The sequence below is a fragment of the Ruditapes philippinarum genome, unplaced genomic scaffold (genome assembly GCF_026571515.1).
Source record: "Ruditapes philippinarum isolate M1 unplaced genomic scaffold, ASM2657151v2 ctg1820_1_1_1_1, whole genome shotgun sequence".
Lineage (NCBI taxonomy): Eukaryota > Metazoa > Mollusca > Bivalvia > Venerida > Veneridae > Ruditapes > Ruditapes philippinarum.
In genome coordinates, this window is record NW_026852540.1 from 123,954 (window position 1) to 145,201 (window position 21,248).

General features: G+C 33.7%; 2 protein-coding genes across 2 annotated transcripts; one reads left to right on the forward strand and one right to left on the reverse strand.

Annotated features, from left to right (window-relative positions):
- Positions 1–7,764: 7,764 nt before the first annotated feature.
- LOC132716588 (contactin-associated protein-like 5) lies at positions 7,765–13,996 on the reverse strand. Its single transcript, XM_060699896.1, has 7 exons — positions 13,874–13,996; positions 13,668–13,703; positions 12,836–13,038; positions 12,021–12,167; positions 11,172–11,328; positions 9,305–9,463; positions 7,765–8,036 (listed from the first exon to the last, which is right to left on the reverse strand). The coding sequence occupies exons 1-7, from the start codon at positions 13,899–13,901 to the stop codon at positions 7,876–7,878; spliced, it is 891 nt and encodes a 296-aa protein (XP_060555879.1). The 5' UTR covers positions 13,902–13,996; the 3' UTR covers positions 7,765–7,875.
- A 1,808-nt stretch (positions 13,997–15,804) lies between these two features.
- Positions 15,805–19,453, forward strand: LOC132716594 (lactadherin-like). Its single transcript, XM_060699907.1, has 8 exons — positions 15,805–15,922; positions 16,104–16,130; positions 16,513–16,594; positions 17,014–17,129; positions 17,506–17,702; positions 18,002–18,163; positions 18,694–18,853; positions 19,287–19,453. The coding sequence occupies exons 1-8, from the start codon at positions 15,889–15,891 to the stop codon at positions 19,436–19,438; spliced, it is 930 nt and encodes a 309-aa protein (XP_060555890.1). The 5' UTR covers positions 15,805–15,888; the 3' UTR covers positions 19,439–19,453.
- The last annotated feature ends 1,795 nt before the right edge of the window (positions 19,454–21,248 follow it).

The window sequence follows — 21,248 nt, forward strand, 5'->3', positions numbered from 1 at the left end:
TATTTAAACAAAGTGGAAACAATTAGGGGAAAGTTGGCCTAGTAGTCAAGATGTCTGTCTATTAGCCAAGGGATCATGAGTTCAAGCCACACTTCGGCCACGACCATGTATTTCATTTGGCTCGGTATGAAACGTTGATATATAGAGGTGAACAAAAACCGTATCTATGCATTAAATCATGCCCAGGCATGATTTCACACATTTGCTACTACCATTGTGTCAATCGTGTTCCACGTCATGATTGATTAACACATCAATTTACAGTGGAAAAAGGGCCTCCTGTTTCTGGGTCCAGTGACTCAGTCTCACACACCTCGCTATTGTCTTGGGGTTGATTGTTTGGGGGGGGGTTCTTTGATGTTGTTGTTTTGTTGTTGTTGTTTTTGTTGTTGATAATGATGTTGTTGTTTGTTCTCTTTTTTGTGAGTGAAGAGAGGGACAGGCTGAGGGGTTGGTAATGTTGTTGTATTTTGTTCTGTTTTTTTTTGTTTTTGTTTTTTTTTTAATTTGAGAAAAATCTACAAATATGTGTTTATATGATGATGATTTGAATAAAACTAACATGGGATACATGCAAAGATTAACAAATGATCCTTTCATTTTTTGTACAATCGGGTGTCGTCTTTGTTTGTAGTAGCTCACTAATGTGAGAGATTTTGTGGTGCTGCACATGTTATACAAGTATTGAAAAAGGTGTTTTGCACCAAAAGTAGTTTACTACGCGATATAGACTGAACGCGATATAGACTGAAGGAATTGCAAAACAAATGGCGACACCCAATTTTGTATGAAGAGAAGACCTTTGGCTAAGTAACTTAAACCATGTTTGCGTTTAGATACACGATTTGTTCCAAGTTAAATGAAGACATGAACTAAACTTTTTCATATATAAGTATTCCTTTAAACAGGTTTCGATTACCATTTATATATTTACGTACTTTTAAAATTAAGAGAAGCACGCCTGAAATTCAGCAATATATGGGAAAAAGCAGGAATTTAGCGGTTTTAAATATTCCCCGACGAGTATAGTATTTTGGTGTGAATCGCAATATATTTATTTATCCGAGATAAAACTTCCTGGTAAAGTTGAATGATAATAAGGTAATGTAACTTTATAACACACCTTAAATCAAAATGTAAAGTATAAAAGTTTTATCTTCATATAGTTAACTTTGAGCTGTTTAACAAATCTGAATTATTAAACAGGCTTGTTAGAAAAAAGTATGTGTACATAAAATAAACAACAGAAAAGAACGTCAATTATGGCGTTCATTATGATTGCAACTTAAGCGATACTATTGTTTTAAAACAATTAAGACGTTATATATAAATTTATTTTATGCTAACCAGTGAGATACAAATGTACTGGGATAAAATCCATGTGTACCGCAAAAAGGGGAGAAAAATCATTGTGAAATATTGAGTAACAACAACATTCCAACGTTTGTTTCTAAGATTTATTCCCATCGTAAGCTCGTAGGTAGGCAGAAAACTTAATTTCGTAAAAGATGGTGAGACGACAACATAATCTTTGTCACATAAACACTTAATATGATAATCAACGGAAAGTTTTTTCGTAGACCGAATTTCCACGAGTATATGGTATATTTATAAATTAACCAGTTTTCTAAATAAAAATATATTTTTGTAAATTGATAAAACGTAAGAATTCTTTAAACTTTTGCTATGAGGATTATAACATTATTATTTGTGTACGAGGTGTAATATCTCCGTGACAACTGTTCTAAAGGCCATTTGTCTCTCACCGCTGATTCAGGAATCATGAGGGGTTAGTAATTACTTGTTAGTTATGCAGGCAAGGTGGTAAGGTGGATCGTCCGCCGAGACATGGCCAAATGCATGTGTTAAATTCGGCGTAAAATATCAAGAATATAAAAATGTAAGAAAAGCATATGAGCTGCGTCACGATAAAACCATCATTGTGCGTTTGCGACCAGCATGGATCCAGACCAGCCTGCGCATCCGCATAGTCTGATTAAGATCCATGCTGTTCGCTTTCTAACTCTTTTAGAAGTAGAGAAACTGGTAGCGAGCAGCATGGATCCTGATCCGCAGGCTGTCTGGATCCATGCTGGTCGCAAATGCACTATGTTGGTTTTGTCGTGACGCAGCTCATATAGTGTTACTTAGATTCACATTCTAATGTTGTATAACATTAAGTAACAATACAATCTCATTTATAAAACATATTTAAAAGGCTACAAGTCACTTGACCGTCAACTTCAACCCTGACAAATAAATAACATAAATAGGTCTTGATACAAAGGAGTTTGAGGTCTGACATTTAATTCGGATATAATGAGTATTTGAAACTTTCAATACCATTAACGACAAGCTATAACATGTTTGCAGTGGATCCAGATCCACGAAAGTCTAAAGCATCAGAAAATAAGTAATTGTGTATTAATTTATAGCTATAACTTTAAATATGCAATTGTCGATTTGCTCGGTATCAAAATTAGTTTAAAAACCATCTGTTAGTAACTACAGAAGCAAATAAGGGACATGTGGGTAAAATAAATGTTTATTATTTAGTAGCCTCGAACATTAAAGGGCCTCCACTGAGGTAAAAAAGCTAAGAACCATAAATTTTGAAATTCTCTCATAGATCAAGTGAAGCACTTAATATGAGTGTAGGACAAAAGCCCTCCCGGACAAAAGCCCTCCCATACAAACAAATGACAAGGCGGACAAAAGTCCTCCCATGAAAATGACGTGGAGGACAAAAGCCCTCCAATAAAAATGACTGGGTGGACAAAAGCTCCCCCGTTAAAATTCTGGGCGGACAAAAGCCCTCCCTTTAAAATATATGTTTTTTAAAATATCATTCTTAGCTTAATATGAGTGAAAAGCATTACAACTATTTTAATTTTTTAGTCATTTTGCACAATAAAGGTTATTGGTTCAAACCTACATAAATGGTACATAATACTCAGAAAAAAATGCCCAGCCTCATCACGTCAGAAAACCCTAAGTTTACTCCCTAGAGGCGTGTCACGACAAACCAACATGGTACTCCTACGATAAATTGAACAGTACTTGAACAATCAGACAATAAAATGGTGCAAAAAGGTGCAAAATTACCAAAAAATAGCAGCGATTTATATGTTGCAAATATACCAAATATTTTATGCTAAGATATTCAAATGTCAATTGTATTTCTTGGGGTATTTCTGTCCTTGTAACTGCTAGCAATCATTTTAGGCCAATAGAAAATCGTTCTTTCCGAATATCTTTTTTCTTATACAATATATGTATATAAAATATCAGACACATTTTCTTTGTGTACAGTTTCTTATTTTTCGGACAAAAGATTTGTACTTTGATAGAAAATATGTGTAGCCGAAACTGAATTTACGCAACGATATTACTAATAACAGTCTAACACTTCAGAATAGCAATCCCTTGCCAACCACGATCATGGAAAACACAGACAAAAAATGATAAAAAAAGATCCATGGAAGCAAACTCTATAGACTCATTGTTATATTAACAGAAAATAGTATCTTTATAAACATATTTTAAACATTTCATATAAAATGAAATCTAATAAGTACATTTGTATTTAATTAAAAATTCTTTAGCAGCTATGAATATTCCAAAAGTACTTATCTATCATCATTTAAATTACATTTTTAAAAAAGAAATGATCGTGTACTTTAATAAATTTGAATGTAAGTTGAATGAATATTATTGATACGAATTGGTGGGCCATTTTGCTTACACCCGTTGCTTACACCCGCTGTCTTATTAATCACTTTATACATTTGAAGTCCTATTTTGCACAATCTTTTTTAAATGGAGTATAGAATGCAGTAAGGCAGGCAAGAGTACTGGCAATAAATGAGCTGCGTCACGACAAAACCAAGGCTGGTTTGGATCCATGCTGGTCGCAAACCCATTATGTTGGTTTTCTTGTGACGCGGTTTCTAAATATGAATAGTATGATTCTAAATGTGATATGTCATTTTACTGCTGAAAAATAAGCCAAAAATGGTTAAAACATGAATGATCTGGATGAGCTCTTCTAACACTTCAAGAATTGTTTTATTCTGTCTTTCATAACCTGTGATGACATGACAATCTTTCTAAAATATAAAGTGTTACTGTGTATTTAATATCTGTCTACAGTGTCATTAATAGAAATATTGTTTTCAAGACGAAATAATGTTCTTGAAATGTCTTGTCTTTTTATCCGAAATTACTGTCGTGACTTTTTCTGTCCGAATTCATTTCACTTCATTGATTTTTAAATTCCGTCCGATTATCGGGCAAAAATACTATATAATAACATGATTTTTCGATTGAAAATATCTGTTATTAAGATGATCAACATATTATAATTAACCCTTACTATAAACAGTCACTTATGTTTGTGTTAGTAATTAGGACCAAGTAAATTTGTGTAATTCTTAAAATAGATGTCAATGCCAATTCACCTCAAATCATTTTTTTTTTTCAGAATGAACAGTTTAAACATTTTAATATGTATGTATAAGTAAACATCTATACAGACGTTCACAAATCACATTTATTGATCTCAACACGGTATCTTAAATACTTTCATTATCAAACAGATCGATCAATACGTGTGAGTCTATAATCGTTGATATTAGAGAAATGGCAAATCTTTCTTTAATAAGGTTTAAATGTAAGTAAGTTAGCATGTTTTTAAAATTGTTCAGTAATCGAATGTACATTTTATTTGTAATTTTCAATTTTTCATATCAATGTCCTAAAGAGTTTGTCATTTAGCAATTAAAAGGGATTTTTAGTGGCTCAATATATACTTTATAAAGGATATGTGAAATCATAAGTGGCATATATTACAATTTTATCTCATGTCCGATATATAAGAATTTCTTTCACGGGGTATTACAGGCGGACAAAAACACAAAGTGTCTCTTATAAACGGTTAAATTTAATTTGTAGAGATTTGAACTGTCTGTGCAGCCCTGCATAAACAGAGAAATTCAAGCCTAGCCGCTCTCATGATAACTGCCTTCTAAGGCTCCACGCAATCATGGAGTAAGATTTAACTGTAAAGTGGAAATGGGATTATGTGACTAGGGATTATGAGCCTACTTCACAATGTCTCGCCTAGTGTTTTTGTAGAACCGGTATTTTGGCAGATTTGTGCCATGCAATATTTGCTCCTCGGGGCGCTAGCCAAAGACACAAGAATATGACACAGTGGTGGCATTGTCGTATTTTCGTGTTTTCGCCTGGCGCTCGTGGGGCGAAAATACGACAAAGCAATGTCTTTGTTGTATTTTCGTGTTTTCGTCTGGCGCCCCTCGGGGCAAAAATATGACAAAGCATTGTCTTTGTTGTATTTTTGTGTTTTCTTATGGCAAAGCGAAATAAGAAAACATGAACACAAGACAAATGGTGACTGTCGTATTGTCGTGTTTTTGCCTTGAGCCCCGCGTGGCGAAAGTTCGCCAGTGGTGAATTTGTGGAACTAGTGTGTATTCGCCTTCCGCCCCGCGGAGCGAAAGAACGACAAAATGTTGACTTTCAGCTAACATACCGATTTTGTTTATTTACGATGATGATTACGACGACACACATTATCAGTCGTCTGCATGTTAACCGGAACAAATGTACATATTACATCAGCAAATATTGAAATGTTGTCTATTTGTATCGGTTAATTTTGTATAAATATATTTATTAAAAGGAAAAAATAATAAACATAAATGCGAGAATGATGTTACCGCAGAAATAAGATACGCAGAAATTAAAAATTCCTGAATTAAAAAAAAGTAGCAGAATATTAAGACAGCAGAAATAAGTACTTATACGGTATTCGTGTCAACAAACCACGGAAAAATTATATACGAACATTGACGTGATCTGATATGACATATATACACAGATGACAATAAATTTATCTAGACCAAAAATATTATAATTCATGATATAAATGTCCATGATAATAAATCACTAAGCACTCTATAAACATTTTGTTCAAAAACCATTTTATAAGAATATCATAAGACATAAAAACATTGTTTTTATCAATGTTTGAAATACTTTGGAAAATGTGCCCGTTGTAAAACAATTGACTTTGGAAATGGTCTCGATAACAATGAGCTAACAACAGCGACATTGTTATCTTCAACATTGTACTTACAACGCAAGAACATGTTGTCACCTAAGTGCAATAACTGATTAACTCCTATAAAATTTACAAGAACTTATTCTGTTCTAATGTGACGAATTTTACTAGGCTTCTTTCTTGTTCACATTTGTATGAAAATATTTGGCTGTTCCATATGGTCTTTTTTAAGCATTACTTTCGTATTATTGTATTAAAAAGGAATTCAATGGATAAAAAACAAATAAATCTAATAAACGCGACCAGAATTCCATAGAATTTTACTCATCTTATGTCCCAGGAGGTTCCGTTAAATAGTAGAATGCCATTTAGAAAAACATATTCTAAGACCATATAATATATATTCCAACTCTTCACGTCACTTCAAGTATCTGTTTAAGCCCTAGTTGTTAAATAACGCAAATAGGTTTTGATATAAGAGGCTGAAGTCTGACGTTTAATTCGGATATAATGAGAACTTCAATGTCATTAACGATAAACTGCTGCTATAAAGGTTCTCACAGAGTCTCTTTGGTGACATTTATTGTAACATCTGGTCTTCGTTAAATAATATGGTCATAAAATATATTTTGGCGAAATTTACAACAACAAAAAATCAGAGAGAAAAACGGAATCCCAAAAGAACGCCAATAAAAGAAAAAAAGGAAATGTTTCAGGCTCGTTCTGACTGCGCACTTGACATGGACGGTAGTGGTAACTGCAAGCTACGGTCCACGCCCCATCTCACCGCCTTAAGCAGAATTCAACATTAAAACATTTAAATGGCTAAATTTTGATTTCGTTTTAATTAAGAAACATCCATAGAGGTGTTGATGCGGCTGTTATAACGAAACCTTACATGTGTCACGTACATGCCATTCCATGAAATTGGATCATAGGTTAGGAAGCCTGCATATCGCAGATATACATGTAAGACGTCAAAAGACAAATCTAAAAACTAAACAAAACTTGTTATGAAATATATATCGGCGAGCACAAATCTACGTAGCTACTGAACAACGCATGGTTATGCTTTTTCGGATTGGTGAGTTCATGTTGGAGAAAATGAGTATAAAAAGGCTTGGTAACATGGTGACACTGGCGTGTTTAAATATTTTTTTTAAATCAATATATACAGAGATTTTAATTAAAAATATGAAACTAAAGCAAACCACGAACATAATTTATTTATAAAAGAAAAAAAACAGGTATTTCATACAAATACCATGATGGTGATTGATTAAGGCTGTACATTAAATATATTTTATAGAACAAGTAAACATACTATTTTATATTATAAATTCGGTGCATTGTTTGTTGTTGTTTTTTAACTATCAAAGTTGTGCTTCATTTGTGTCTTTTGAATATCATATATCTCTATACATGTACATATACATGACTTTTAAATAAATTGTACAAGCAAAACCAAGTTTGCGTTTCACCAGTGTTTCAGCTGAAAACACATTGATAGGAATACTTTTTTTATTATCTAAGATTGTAAACTTTAAGTTACTTCTCCGATATTGATTTTTAAATGCTTTATTTTTTTATAATTTGTTTTATATGATTGTATAAGGTCGTTATTTGATATATCCGTCAGGAAATAATTTTCATATTTATGAAGTATGTTAACAATAGAATTCAAGATAATTTGTATTTGTTCTTTTATAAATAAGTAGGAAATATCAGACAAAAGACACATATTTTTCTACTTCTATATCGTTTATTATGACGAAACATTTTATGTTATGTTATCCAATAATTGGCGGAACTCCTATTCCGGCTTGTGTTGGACCAAACGGGTGCTGTATACCAGGCATAAACATGGCCGGTGTGGTAGTTTTCACGGCTGGAGACGTTGTAACCGCTGTATTGTTATTCAAGTGAGTCTTAAACCATTGGATGAGGGTACCTGTAATGTAGAAAAGGTATCATTTATATAAATGATATTAACAAAAGGTTCAACTGCGATGTTTTTTTTTTTTTCTATTTTCTTTGCCTGATTCCCATTCGTTAACCCTCAATGTGCCTTTTACGTCAGTGGTCCTGTGTTACTGGATATTGTGGGGGTTATATCATACATATTGTTACGTTCAAACTGCTCCCACTTGTTGATGTTGATTGTCATAGTCTAGGTTTAATTGTTCTGATGTAAGAAAATACTTGAATTAATCAAAGTGTAAAGAACATACATATGGGCTGTATTTTTCAGCACATTAAGTAACGTAAATATTTTATGTCTGATGATCAAACAAAGTTTGCACTGCTTTAAGATGAAAGTGAATGCGTGAAAATATTTTGAAATCAGCATAAATTCTTCCATTAAAACGACATATCTTGATCATCATCCGTTCATTTCTGTAGGTTTGCGTTTTATTTAATAACAAGACGGGCACAAATTCCTGATGTATATAAAGTGTAATAAATAAGTATGAATGTATTAATATCTCTAGGCAACACATTATCATACGAGACGTAGAATGGTGCCACGCCAATACTAATACAATGTCACAAATGAGCCGCGTCACGACAAAACTAACATAATGTGTTTGCGACCAACATTGATCCAGACCAGCCTGCGTATCCGCGCAGTCTGATCAGGATCTATGCTGTTCGCTATCATTTTCTTTACTTGTAATAGGGTTGGTAAGCGAACAGCATGGATCCTGATCAGACTGCGCGGATGCGCAGTCTGGTCTGGATCCATGCTGGTCGCAAACGCATTATGTTGGTTTTGTCGTGACACGGCTCAAATATCTTCTAGAAATGCAAACTCTCCAAAGCGTATACTCCCTCTGATTATTACAGACAGCTGATACATGGTAACTTTGTTGGACTTATTTGCAAATGCGTATGCTAATATGAATGATTTTAGGTTTCCTACAGGTTGCCTTCCCTTCCAAAACCATGTAATAGATTTGATATGTTAAATGACATTTAATTGGTATATAAATCATTCTACATTTGTACTTTTAGTGTCGACAGAATACATTATATCATACGCTTATGAGCAAAGAGCAACCATAATTCTTAACTTAGAAAATGAATTTTAAAAAGCTTGTGTCAACTTATATTGAACGTCTTTATGTATCAGTATTTCTGTAAGTTCAACCGTTATTCTTTTCCGAAATAAACAAGCATTGTACAAAAAACGACATAAAAGATCGAAGTTTAACTTACTCATATTGATGGTGGTTCCCGGCTTTGTCGTCGCTGGTTGCGTGGTCAAACTAAATGGTGTAGCAATACCTGGCAGGAAAGTAGGTATTGTTGTTGCATTTGTTAAAGACATCGTTGTAAGAAGTGTCGGAGTAGTTCCTGCAGATGGTGTTGTTAACACTGGAAGGAAAAGTAAAAGATGTAGCACGATGAAAATATTTTAAAATTATTTATTTGTATGTATGTATTATGACATGCACCGATTATGCAGCTTTATTCATGATCTTCAAATTGGCCTGTTTGTCCAGATATTACATAAATTATCTGACTTTCCCTTGGAAAATAAGTCATAATGACGTCACGACCAACATGCAACTATGTCTCGTATTATTACATTTAAGGAGTTCCATAAGGATTAAGGAGTCTCGCCTTTTTTTCTGTTTCTCTTTGTGTTCATGGTGTAGCGTTATCTAGACATAGAATGTTATTTTGCTTATATCAGTATACTGCCGCTGTTATAATCAATATTTCTTTTTTTTTAAATAAACCAAAAGAAAAAAGAGGGAGGCGTCGACGATTTTTTTTTTCTATTTACCTCTTGACAGTATTTTTCCCTTCTCTGTCAGTTTTTTATGCAATATTTAGACAAACTTTATATTATTTAACAATAAATGTATTCAATATCTTTCAAATTGCATTTCCATCTTTACTACATATACATTTTATCTTTATGAATTAAGTAAGTTTTGTTCAATTAAAATATTAAATATAATTATTGACATTGGGAAGGGATGTTGCAAATGTTGTTATAACTTGTAGGCCAACCCATATATCCATATATACCTCTTTCTTACTATTTGTTTCTGCATAATTTATTTAACCTTAAGCCTCGGTCTCACTTACTCCCGGCAGAGCCCAGGACCATCCCGGTAAGTTACCGGGATGATCCGGGACGATCCGGGATGAAATTATTGTTGCGGTCACACTAACCCCGGCAGCACTACGGTAGTTCCCTACTATCCATCCAGGATGCGCTCCGGATCATCCAGGCAGAGCCCAGGTGAAGCTACGGTTCATGCCGGTGCTTCCCCGGTCGTTCCCGGATGACGCCGGAAGAGCCCCGGTTGACCACGGCAGAGCCCCGGTCGATCCAGGCAGAGCCCCGGCAGAGCCCAGGACGATCCAGGCAGAGCCACGGTAGAACCCCGGTGGATCGAAAACGCCCGAAAATGATAACATGATAATGATGATTTTCTGAAAAATCCTTATGCCATACTGGATAGAAGGGAAATGGGAAGGCTTTTAATACAAGCAAGTTCAATCATCGCAAATTGTCCTTATTCTTTTGAAATGATCCGGGCTTTGCCGGGGCTCTACCGGGATCAACCGTAGCTCTACCTTTATCCTCCGGGGCTCTGCCTGTAGTTACCGGGGCTCTGCCGGCATATACCGGGGCTCTACCGTAGCTCTACCGTAGCTCTACCGGCTATATCATACCCCTGATCATCCCCGGTTTGTGCCGGCAGAGCTACGGTGCTTTCCCAGTATAACCCCGGTCGTTCCCGGCAGAGTTAAGGATGAAGCCGGCAAAGCTATACCTTCCCGGATCATCCCGGACCACCCCGGTGATATTAAATATTTTATTCCATCCGGGGTCGAATGCCGGATGTTCCCGGGTCATCCCGGATCATCCAGGACGTTGCCGGCAGAGTTACGGATGTACCCCGGTTGTTCCCGGTCGTACCCCGGTCGTTCCCGGATCACCCCGGACGTCTACCGGGGCTCTGCCGGGGCTCTGCCGGGATGTAAGTGAGATTGTAGCTTTACATGCATTTATGTATAAAATAGTTGCAAAAGAATTTTTATAAAAAATATTATTAAACTTAACCTATAACAGTATTGTCCAAGTAACACCCGTTCACCTCGAACCTCAGTGCAATATGTTGATCCCATTCCATCGGTATAATCCGTATACCTTTAGCAAATACTGGGCATGATAGTGGGTTGTCGACTATAGAATCCCCATCACTATTACCCATGAAAATCTGAAGAAGAAAAAACATAAAAGAATGATACAAATATTGTGTGCGTTCCTTTAGGCCTAAGGGTTGAGACATCAGAATTGCAGCCACCGTATATCCCTGCGTGAACGTATGAGGCGACTGAATGGGTTCGAATTTCTGGAGTCATCTCTTAGTTCAAGCAGTAAGGTGGTTTTGACCCCTAGTGATGCTTTAAGTTTGTAACACTTGAGATTACCCAAAGTCATATTTTCCTGTTTCGGTGTCATATTAGTGCATTTGTGTTATGCTGGGTAAAACCAAACAAACAAACAAATATTGTGTATTAGTATCTGAGAGAAAAATACAAGAACTGAGTGTATAGTAATATAGCGTATAGTGATCATCTGGTTTCAACGATACTTTGGAAAGGTTATCGTATTGCACCATCTCGGGTTTATGTATTGATATTTCACTGCCTTTACCTATTGCACTATGGTGAAAAATTGAAATACAAATGATCAAATATGGCATACAGATTAGATCCTTCTGGATAGATTTTTTCAAATGGCTGGGCACAAACCCTAATAGTGATTAGATTTTGCAGATAGCAAATTTGTTATAATTATAATGATGTATTTTGAATAAAAATAAATATTTACTTTACAAAGTTAAAGGAAAATAAACATGCTTGTATAAATTTATGTATGTTGTGACCTTGAAAATGCGGTACGTACCTGTTCTAAACCTAAATCGTTATTTATCAGGTGCCATGTTTTGCCATCTTCAGTGTATTCCACTTTATACAATGTCACATGATCGGTACCTTGATTTCGACCTTGTGTCTGTATCCCAGTTACCATAGTCATTTCATCAAACATAGCCTGGTTATAGTATGCGAAGAACAAAATATATCTATTTCATTCCATTTATTGACTTAAATATACACGCTAATAAATACATTTGATTATATGCAAATTACTTTTTTTAAAAATGTATTCATTAATAAAAGACATTCTTTTGACTGTGTAAAAATACGCTTGTACCAGCAGACAAATATGATCAATAAATGAGAATTATAGTAAAAACTAAGTATGCACAAGAAAATAATCGTTAAATATTCACTTATCATTTACTTATTATATAAATGATGTAGGACAATATTTGCAATTTTTGGATTTTTCCGCGTATTGATAATGCTGTTTTGTTCTGTTTCAACACATATTCACACAGTAGATACAATAAACAAAAATCATTTTGCATACTCACGTCTACACAGCAAGTTTATAGAAATGATATTCGGATTCAACGTCATTAAAATAACTTTATTTACAAACGTAAATGATGATACCAAAAACAGATTTTTATTTTCAATTTGTGTCAAGTCAGCAGTCTCTTTGATTTGATGTATTTTTCTCTAGTTCTTCGAAATTACAAATAAACGAAACAATGTTCACAAAAATACATAGGAACATATAAATGACAATAAAGCCTATAAGGCGTTGTTACCTCGTGTAAAACAAATACATATAGAGTAACATAAATGATTTACCTGTACATATTGACCTCCATTGTCACTTGTCGGTGACCAAGCGCCCATTAAAGTAGTTCCATTGTTCAAAGTGTTTTCTGTTTTGTTCAGTCTTGCTTGGACTGGTGTTGAAAGTAGCCCCGGGTCTGATTTGGAGCTCGAGGCTGTCAGGTGGTCATCTGGCAAGTGTTGAATTAATTTGTCATGGCAAAGCTCGTTCTGACCTAAATAAGTTGGAAAGAAATCATATTATATTAATGATGATAAAACTATCTATATTCATTTAAAATGACGTGAGTAAATTAATTAGTTTTAAAACAGTCATTATATTATATTGTCAAAGTATATACGATTTAGTATCACCAAAAATGAAAATAGTGAAGTTTGCAATGATTATGTATACCCAACATGATAAATATGAAAATGTTGCAAGCTTGATTTACCTACCGTCCGTACCCACACGCACCGACTTAAAATGATATTAGCGATACAAATATTAAAGTATTAAAACTTACATTTGTAGTATTAAAGAAAGCATAAAATCATCGGCAGATGCAATGAGATTCCAAGAAACACAGTATGTTGTCCCCATGGAAAAGAATAATTGTCTTCTTAACAAGAACGAATAGGCTATATGATTTTGATCTCTTCTTTGTTTATACAGTTTCAATATTTTAACAGAAATCTAAGCAAAAACAATGAGATGAAATTAACCAAACATTTGAATTGAATTGAAACATTACGAATAAATCTGCTATGATACGAGTCTGAAAAAAGATGAAAGAAACGGAATTTCAGGGAAAAAATGCGTAATAATGTTATAAATTATTAGTAAAATTAAATATTTACTTACATTCAACGCAAACCTTCGTCAGAAGCAATGTGATAGCTGAAAAATAAAATGTGTAAAACACAATAAACAAAATTGAATATGAAATTAAGTATAATTTATTTCTAAATCGTATTATAAGTGATATCATAAAAAATAAAAGTTAGTTATTAATGCCTTTATTTGTCATATATTATAATTGAATAAAAGAGACAAAAATACCTAATTACCAACAAGTAGTCTTAAGCGTATATCCATATTTACAACACACACCGTATCATTCCGCTAGCGTCAAGCTGCAGACACATTACTCATTCATTTACGCTGCCAAAATGTAAACACACAATTACAGTATCTTCTAATGGATAATGGTAGAAAGTTTTGATAATTAATTGTCTTATTTACTTAAGAACATCCTAAGATCTCACCTGATAATCAGTATGAGCCTAAAAATGTATAAACAATAAAACTGCATCGACAACAGAACAAAAGTTTTCAGCGTCTGCGCGTGTAACGACGTTTTGCAGAAGACTATGAGATCGGTCAATGCGTTAAGATTTAACTTATATAACTATTACATTTTTAGGAAGCTATCCAGCTAAGTTACGTAACGTCGGTGGTTCAACTCAGATGCCCATTCGTACCTGAAATAATGCAAGAAGGGGTACCTGAGGTTTTTCCCGACCCAAAAAATCCCCATATGACTTTTACAGTGTTAATGTGACGTAAAACCAAACTATATTTATTTGTATGACCAACGCAAATTAATAAACCCATGATCTATACGGTTCATTAATTCAATAATTTCATCTTCCATGCTCTAAAGAGGGAAATTCTGAGCATATCAATTCAATTAAAACAAATGCAATGTGATGCTTTATTTTGTATTTATTGTCCTTGTGATAAACATATAGTTAATTAAGCATTCATCTGAATTCTGTAAACTTAAAACATTGTTATGCTTCACTGTTCAAATAATGAAGCTTGGATATAACGAAAATCTCATATATAAAATTGTTTACTGATATAAAACAAATAATTTCACTGAAGGATAATTACATTGATAACAGAACGGATGTAATTTACTTAAAACTAGGAATACCTAAAGCTTTAAAGCGTGACATTATTAACCAAGTTTCCAACTTTTGAAACAAAAATCACACTTGACAAACAAACCGTATACAATATAAATAGAAACGTTAGACTGTATTACAATTTTAATCCCTACTTGAAAATTCGTTTATAAACAGACCAATCTGACTTAGATTAAGATCAACTTATTTTATTTCTGTCATGTAGCAATTTAGGAGCTGATTTATATAAGATTGCAATAAGGCCAAATAGATTTGAATAATTTTATTTGCTTTTCTTAAAGGAGCTCCACTAACGTCAAAAAGGCTAAAAATCATAAAAATTGAAGGGAAAAAAAAAAGATCAAGTAAAGCACTTAAAATAATGATATACAAGATGTACAAGAGATGTATTCAGAAATTTAATTGAAAATCGAGAGTTAGTGCAATGCTTAGCCCGATTTCAGTGAATGCTTCTCTGAAATGCATTGAAATGCTTTTCGTTTTTGTGTCATTTTGCACAGTGACAATGATTATTCTAGAAAAAAGGGTGAAGAAATGTTCTAAAAAGTTGCACATCAAATGGCACACAGATCTCTGGAAGATATTTCCAGTCCCATCATGTCAAGAAAAAAACTTGTGGAGTCCCTTTAATAGACATAAAACACATATCAGTTAAATATTCATAGAAAAAAAATCATATTCAGCATTTTTCTAGACAGGAAATCGAAAGGCATTGGTCCTAATCAGATCCTTTGAGGATTTTTTTTATTTTATTCCCATTTTTATTAAATGAGGAATCTATTTAATTGTATTGACTTTTGTATCGTTTTAATGAATATTGCTGTGACAAGGCCATGTTATATATTCTGACTAACTTGCACCTATTCAACTTTGTAACTTCTTATTCGTGTTTATAAGATATAAATGAAATGCTAAGGAACCAGTAAACAGATGTCGTGTTTGTTTTAACCTCTGTTATCTTGGATTGTTTTCTTATCAATTAGACTTAAGTCATCTTAACATGATGAAAACGTCTTCCACCCAACATTACAACATATCTAGGTTTCGATAATGCTCCGCAGAGATAAAACATGGCGTCCACATACCGTAGCCTACGTGAATCTCGTACTCTCACGCATGCGCATGACCAATTTTGACATCTCAACGTAAATATGGCGGACTGTGTTGCGATATTTAGTGTATTGGGTATAATAAATAACATTTTAAGTATAATTCATGTATATTGATAATGAATTTACATTATATGAATAATATTAAAGAATTGCCACTAATACTCAAACATGTGATAATATTCAATAACCTTTCAATAATGATTTCTGTAAAGTGTAAAAAGAATTATGTAAAGGTTTGCTTTTTCTTTTTGCAGCCTCTCTTACAGTAGCAGCATGGGCAGGTATGCGTTATTCAGATGTATTTGAGTAAAAACACGTGATAGTTTTAAGCATGTACCACAAAAAGACATAAAAAACTTAAAAATCACGTGTGAATAATTTCATTTTAAATATTTCTTTTATATTTTAATAACTTTAATAAGGTTTGACAAAATGTACCTATAAAATGGACGCCTAACACTTTTCTAAATAGTGAAAAACATTTTACTTTCTATCAAATTTTGTAAAAAGCAATTGTGAAATACGACTTTTTTAATAAGTGTTGGTATTTACTATAATAGTTACAATTTACCTATTGTAGTTGACGATATAAGATATTGGTATTAGTAAATTCATAACACACGTATTTTCATTTTAAATAATTAAAATGTTTACATATTTTAGCAAATGTCCCATCATCCACTTGCGAGTCTCTCAAAGCACCAATCAATGGCCTTGTTCAATGTTCGATAAACGGTACAGTATTGTAAGTTGAGTTTTGTCATGTCTTTATAATTTTCATTTAGCATCTCAATTATACGGTGAAAGAATTGATCGAAAATAGGTGTGTCCAAGAATTGACATTGAAAAGGTACCAAAAAAATGAATCATTCCGCAATAAGTTTCCGGCAACATTTCACATTTCCTTAGCCTTTCTCACTCCTTTTAGCCACCCATTGGTACAATGCCTATGATATACACTTTTAATAATATTTTAATAATAGTTTATAAATGTCATCAGTTAACTGTTAATATATGATGAAGATTATTGTTATGATCGAAATGAGTAAAAAATTATTTTATTTACTAGGTAGTAACAAAGTGTTACACTAAGTTCTTTCCTGACTAGTTTCTTAATATAATTTGTATTAAATTTCTGAAGATAACATTGAGAACTTTTTTCAGGACATGTACAGGGATATGTAACAACGGATATATGTTTTCTTCTGGACATGATTTCATCACGAGAACCTGTGAAGCAGGAACATGGAAAGGGGGAAGCGACCTTCCGTTGTGTAGCCGTAAGTTAAACATGGAACTGGTAATACAAATGCAGGAATGATTTTCTTGAATTTGGCTCATCTTGTTAATTTTTTACGTTATCGAATCAAAACATAAACTTCCAATTCTTGTAAATACTACTGTACGCATACATTACTGAATATTTCAGTTGATGCATTTTCATGTCCCATGACGAAAAACTATTTTTTTTAATTTTTGATTTAATCGTACATGTGCTCGTATATAAACAGTTTGTAAGAAAAAAAATTAAATCATACTTAACTTTTTGTTTTGATTATTATGCGCATGCGTGCAATACACAAATATTTGCGGTCGTCTGTACTAGTATATTTTATAAAATTAGTTGATACAGAATATCTTAGATTGGTTTTACAGCTGACTCGTGTGGAAGAAAGCTCCTCAGTGGCGTAAACAACAGTGATTTTACGGCTTCATCAGTATGGACAGGGGTCGTAGGTTATTATTTTGGCGCGGAAAGAGCTCGGCTAGATTCGGATGTCGTCATGATTGGCAATATTGCACAAAGTGGTGGGTGGCGTGCTGCCGATAATACACTAGATCAATACATTCAGGTAAGCATGATGTTAATAAGGCTTGTTATAGATGGTTTCTTTATATATTGACTTAATGATAATGTTTTATCAGCCTTTATTACATAATGATGCAAAGCTACTCAGTGAAAAAGAGAAAAAGTCTCTGATAGCAGTTTACTACTAGTAAGGGCACAATTTGACATTAATTGAGTTTTTGTTACATCACACTTGTACCATATCACCTTGTATCTTGTAAGCTATAGACATGTCTGTTAATGGCATTTTTATGCTATAGCAATATTCGGAAACAATTCATTTTCTTTAATTTTGGGTAAAAGGTAAAACTACCAGAAGTGAAGAGGATTACTGGAATTACAACAAAAGGGCGTACGGTCCTAACTGGCGATCCATCCAACGAATATGTTACTCAGTACAGGGTTCTATACAGTATGGATGGTAAAAGTTGGACACCGTATAGTTCCCAGACAGTGGGCGACGCGGTAAGTCATATTTTATGTCTTTCAGACGTCAATTAAAATCATTTTGTAGATAAAATGACAAATTAGTACATAATTAAGTTTAATTATAATTTTAAAAGAAAGACAGACAAGGAAAACATAATAATGAAAACGATCTATGGAGGATTTTTTTTAATTGCCTTTAAACAAATGTTTGTAGAATGAAATAATTAAATGAGTATTTCTTTTGCGCCAGTCATTTTAAACCAGTACACTAGATCTATCCCAAAGGTTAGCGAGGACTGCCTTTAAGACCTGCTTATCCCCGTTAATGCCATTACTACCACAATTAGTCAGATAGTAAAATCCCATCATATTATTCGGAAGACTTATCAGGATCATTGTTGCAAATTGTGGTCATCTTGAAAAAAAATCGGGAAAAAGCTTGGTTAAAACCTGTAGTAACCCGTATGTCTCTTGTCTAGGCTAAATCCACCGCTATATTTTCCAAAATAGTAATCTTTTCTTGGAAAGTTATCAAACATGTGATTTTACAACTTGTTTGATTTCAGTTTTTATCTGGCAATATTGACAACAATACTCCGAAGACAAATATACTCTCATGTCCATTTGATGCACGATATGTACGTATAAATCCAATAGCTTGGCACGAGAACATCGCGCTCAGATTTGAAATTCTCGGCTGCAAGTCAGATGGCACTAAACCCACATGTAAGACGCATGTTTTATTTACACTGATATTTTCTAAGATTTCTTAAAAAGGTCTAGAGACAAATGTATTGTGAACAAATATCAAATTATTTAAAGATAATATTTTTTTTCATTGTTGTTGTTGTTGTTGTTAATAATAAAAGTGTTACTTTTTATGTGAGATTCGGTTAAGGGTTAAGACTAGAATTTAAAAAAAAATATTAGTAAAAGCTTTAATGAATTGTAGTAGGTTTCTAGCCCGTTATCAATTAACAAAGAGAAGTTCAGAGTGAGATAAAACCAAAGTTGTTAGATGTAACGACGATCCAACTTCTTACCACCTATACTAATGAGCAAAGGCATAGCAATATGAAATCATTTATCATAAAGGAGGATTAAATAAGTATAATGTAAGGATTATATTTCATTTAATCAGACAGTTTTATATCTCAAGGTTCAACTCCCACACAGCCACCACCAGTTACTATGGAGATGACACCGACCATGATACCATCTCCAACTGTACAAAGTATATTGAATTATAAACATGTTTCTTTCTTATTTACATTTCTAATTTCAATAGGAGAACAAAAAGATGCAAGATAAGGTTTATATTTCCTATACACGCCATGATTGAAGAGTGCATTTTTACATTTAAGTCGCCTTCGGTTATTTTAAAACACAACACAAAAACTTATTGGTTACTTGCGGAGAAATTGGTAACTACTGGTTGGATATCCAGGAAAGACCGATCACCGAGCTATGACCAGATATGTATTAAAATGGACGTAAAATCGAAAGAAAGAAATAAAAACAAATAAACAACATATATTATCCGAACACATTAATATCTAATGCTAAACACATGAATAGTTATTCTGTCATAGGAAATATTTCCCGAGAACAATGTTAATTTAAAGGAGAAAAAACTTGATTGTATCAGCAAAGGAAGGACAATGAAAACTGTAAATCTCTTACACCCCAGATCATCAGCTTGATCAGTACTAAAAATCTTGGGACTAATAGTCCCCTAGAGCCGTTCCAATAGAGTATGTGACAATTACACAAGAATAATAATTCTAAAAAATATTTGAGCCGTGTCATGACAAAACCAACATAATGGGTTTGCGACCAGCATTATTCCAGACCAGCCTGCGCATCCGCGCAGTCTGATCAGGAACCATGCTGTTCGCTTACAAACTCTATAACAAGTAGAGAAACTGATAGCGAACAGCATGGATCATGATCAGACTGGATCCATGCTGGTCGCAAACCCATTATGTTGGTTTTGTCATGACGCGGCTCATTTTTAAAAGACGTTTACGTCCTCGCGTCAAAACATGATTGTACTGTTTAAGTGTCATAATCATAACAAACCGCCTTGTTTTGTTTTATGTTTCAGCTGCATCTCCCGATTTATGTACAGCCATCCCACCTCCTGTTAACGGCATGATAAGTTGCGAGGTCCAAACACAGACCAGCAAACAACTGTAAGTTATGACCGCATCTTACTCCATTTTTGGCCGTTTTCAAATATTTGAAAGTTGTACTACTCGTGTATATGATCATTCCATGTTTTTTGGTAACTTAGCAATTATCAAACATGTTATCATTCGGCTTTACTTTTATTTTTTCGTTTGTCCGTTCGTTCGTTAGTTCGGTAGTTATATTTGTAGTTGGTTGGTTGGTTGGTTGATTGGTTGGTTGGTTGGTTGGTTAGTTGGTTAGTTAGTTAGTTAGTTAGTTAGTTAGTTAGTTAGTTAGTTAGTTAGTTAGTTAGTTAGTTAGTTAGTTAGTTAGTCCGGTACGTAGTTCGTTCGTTCGTCTGTCTATTTGTCGTTGTTTGGTTCGTTTGTCCGTCCGTCTGTCTGTTCGTTCGTTTTGATAATTACTAAACACTTAACAAATAGGTACATGTACTCTTGTTTCTTTCAGAGTGTGTGTAGCAAATTGTAAAGACGGTTACATATTTGAAACAAAAGATTTGTTAATAAAGAAAGTATGTGAGCAGAGTACGGGAATCTGGCAGAATGGACAGGGTTTACCAGCCTGTATATGTAAGTTGAAATCAAGCCTGTTAAGTTACTAGTAATTGATAGATTCCATTGATCAATTATGTGGCTGTTATTCTCAATCACTGTTAATATTAATTTAGAGCTACAGTGTTTGAAATATAATTATTAAATAGTTATTATCTTTACCATTTATAAACATTATATGCTTTGCCACCCGACACTACACCAACTACCACCACCCCAACCCTTCAGATCACCTGTTCATTTACAATAGCATTACCTTAGTTCCATTACATTAGTTTACACATTCAAATAAGTTTGGCACATCTATACTTTCATATTGATCTATTTCATTGGTCGCCGAGTTTAGAATACCACGGCTATTCCCTTATTCGTGAAAG

Bases quoted from the DNA above. Each gene is read 5' to 3' on its own strand.
- LOC132716588 (XM_060699896.1), bottom strand. From the start codon at position 13,901: ATGGATATACGCTTAAGACTACTTGTTG. The intron at 13,039-13,667 runs GTAAGTAAATAT...CAACTTATTTAG, and splicing joins GACGAAGGTTTGCGTTGAAT to GTCAGAACGAGCTTTGCCAT. The intron at 11,329-12,020 runs GTACGTACCGCA...TTTCTTCTTCAG, and splicing joins ACGATTTAGGTTTAGAACAG to ATTTTCATGGGTAATAGTGA.
- LOC132716594 (XM_060699907.1), top strand. From the start codon at position 15,889: ATGGCGGACTGTGTTGCGATATTTAGTGTATTGG. The intron at 15,923-16,103 runs GTATAATAAATA...TTCTTTTTGCAG, and splicing joins TGCGATATTTAGTGTATTGG to CCTCTCTTACAGTAGCAGCA. The intron at 18,164-18,693 runs GTAAGTCATATT...GTTTGATTTCAG, and splicing joins CCCAGACAGTGGGCGACGCG to TTTTTATCTGGCAATATTGA.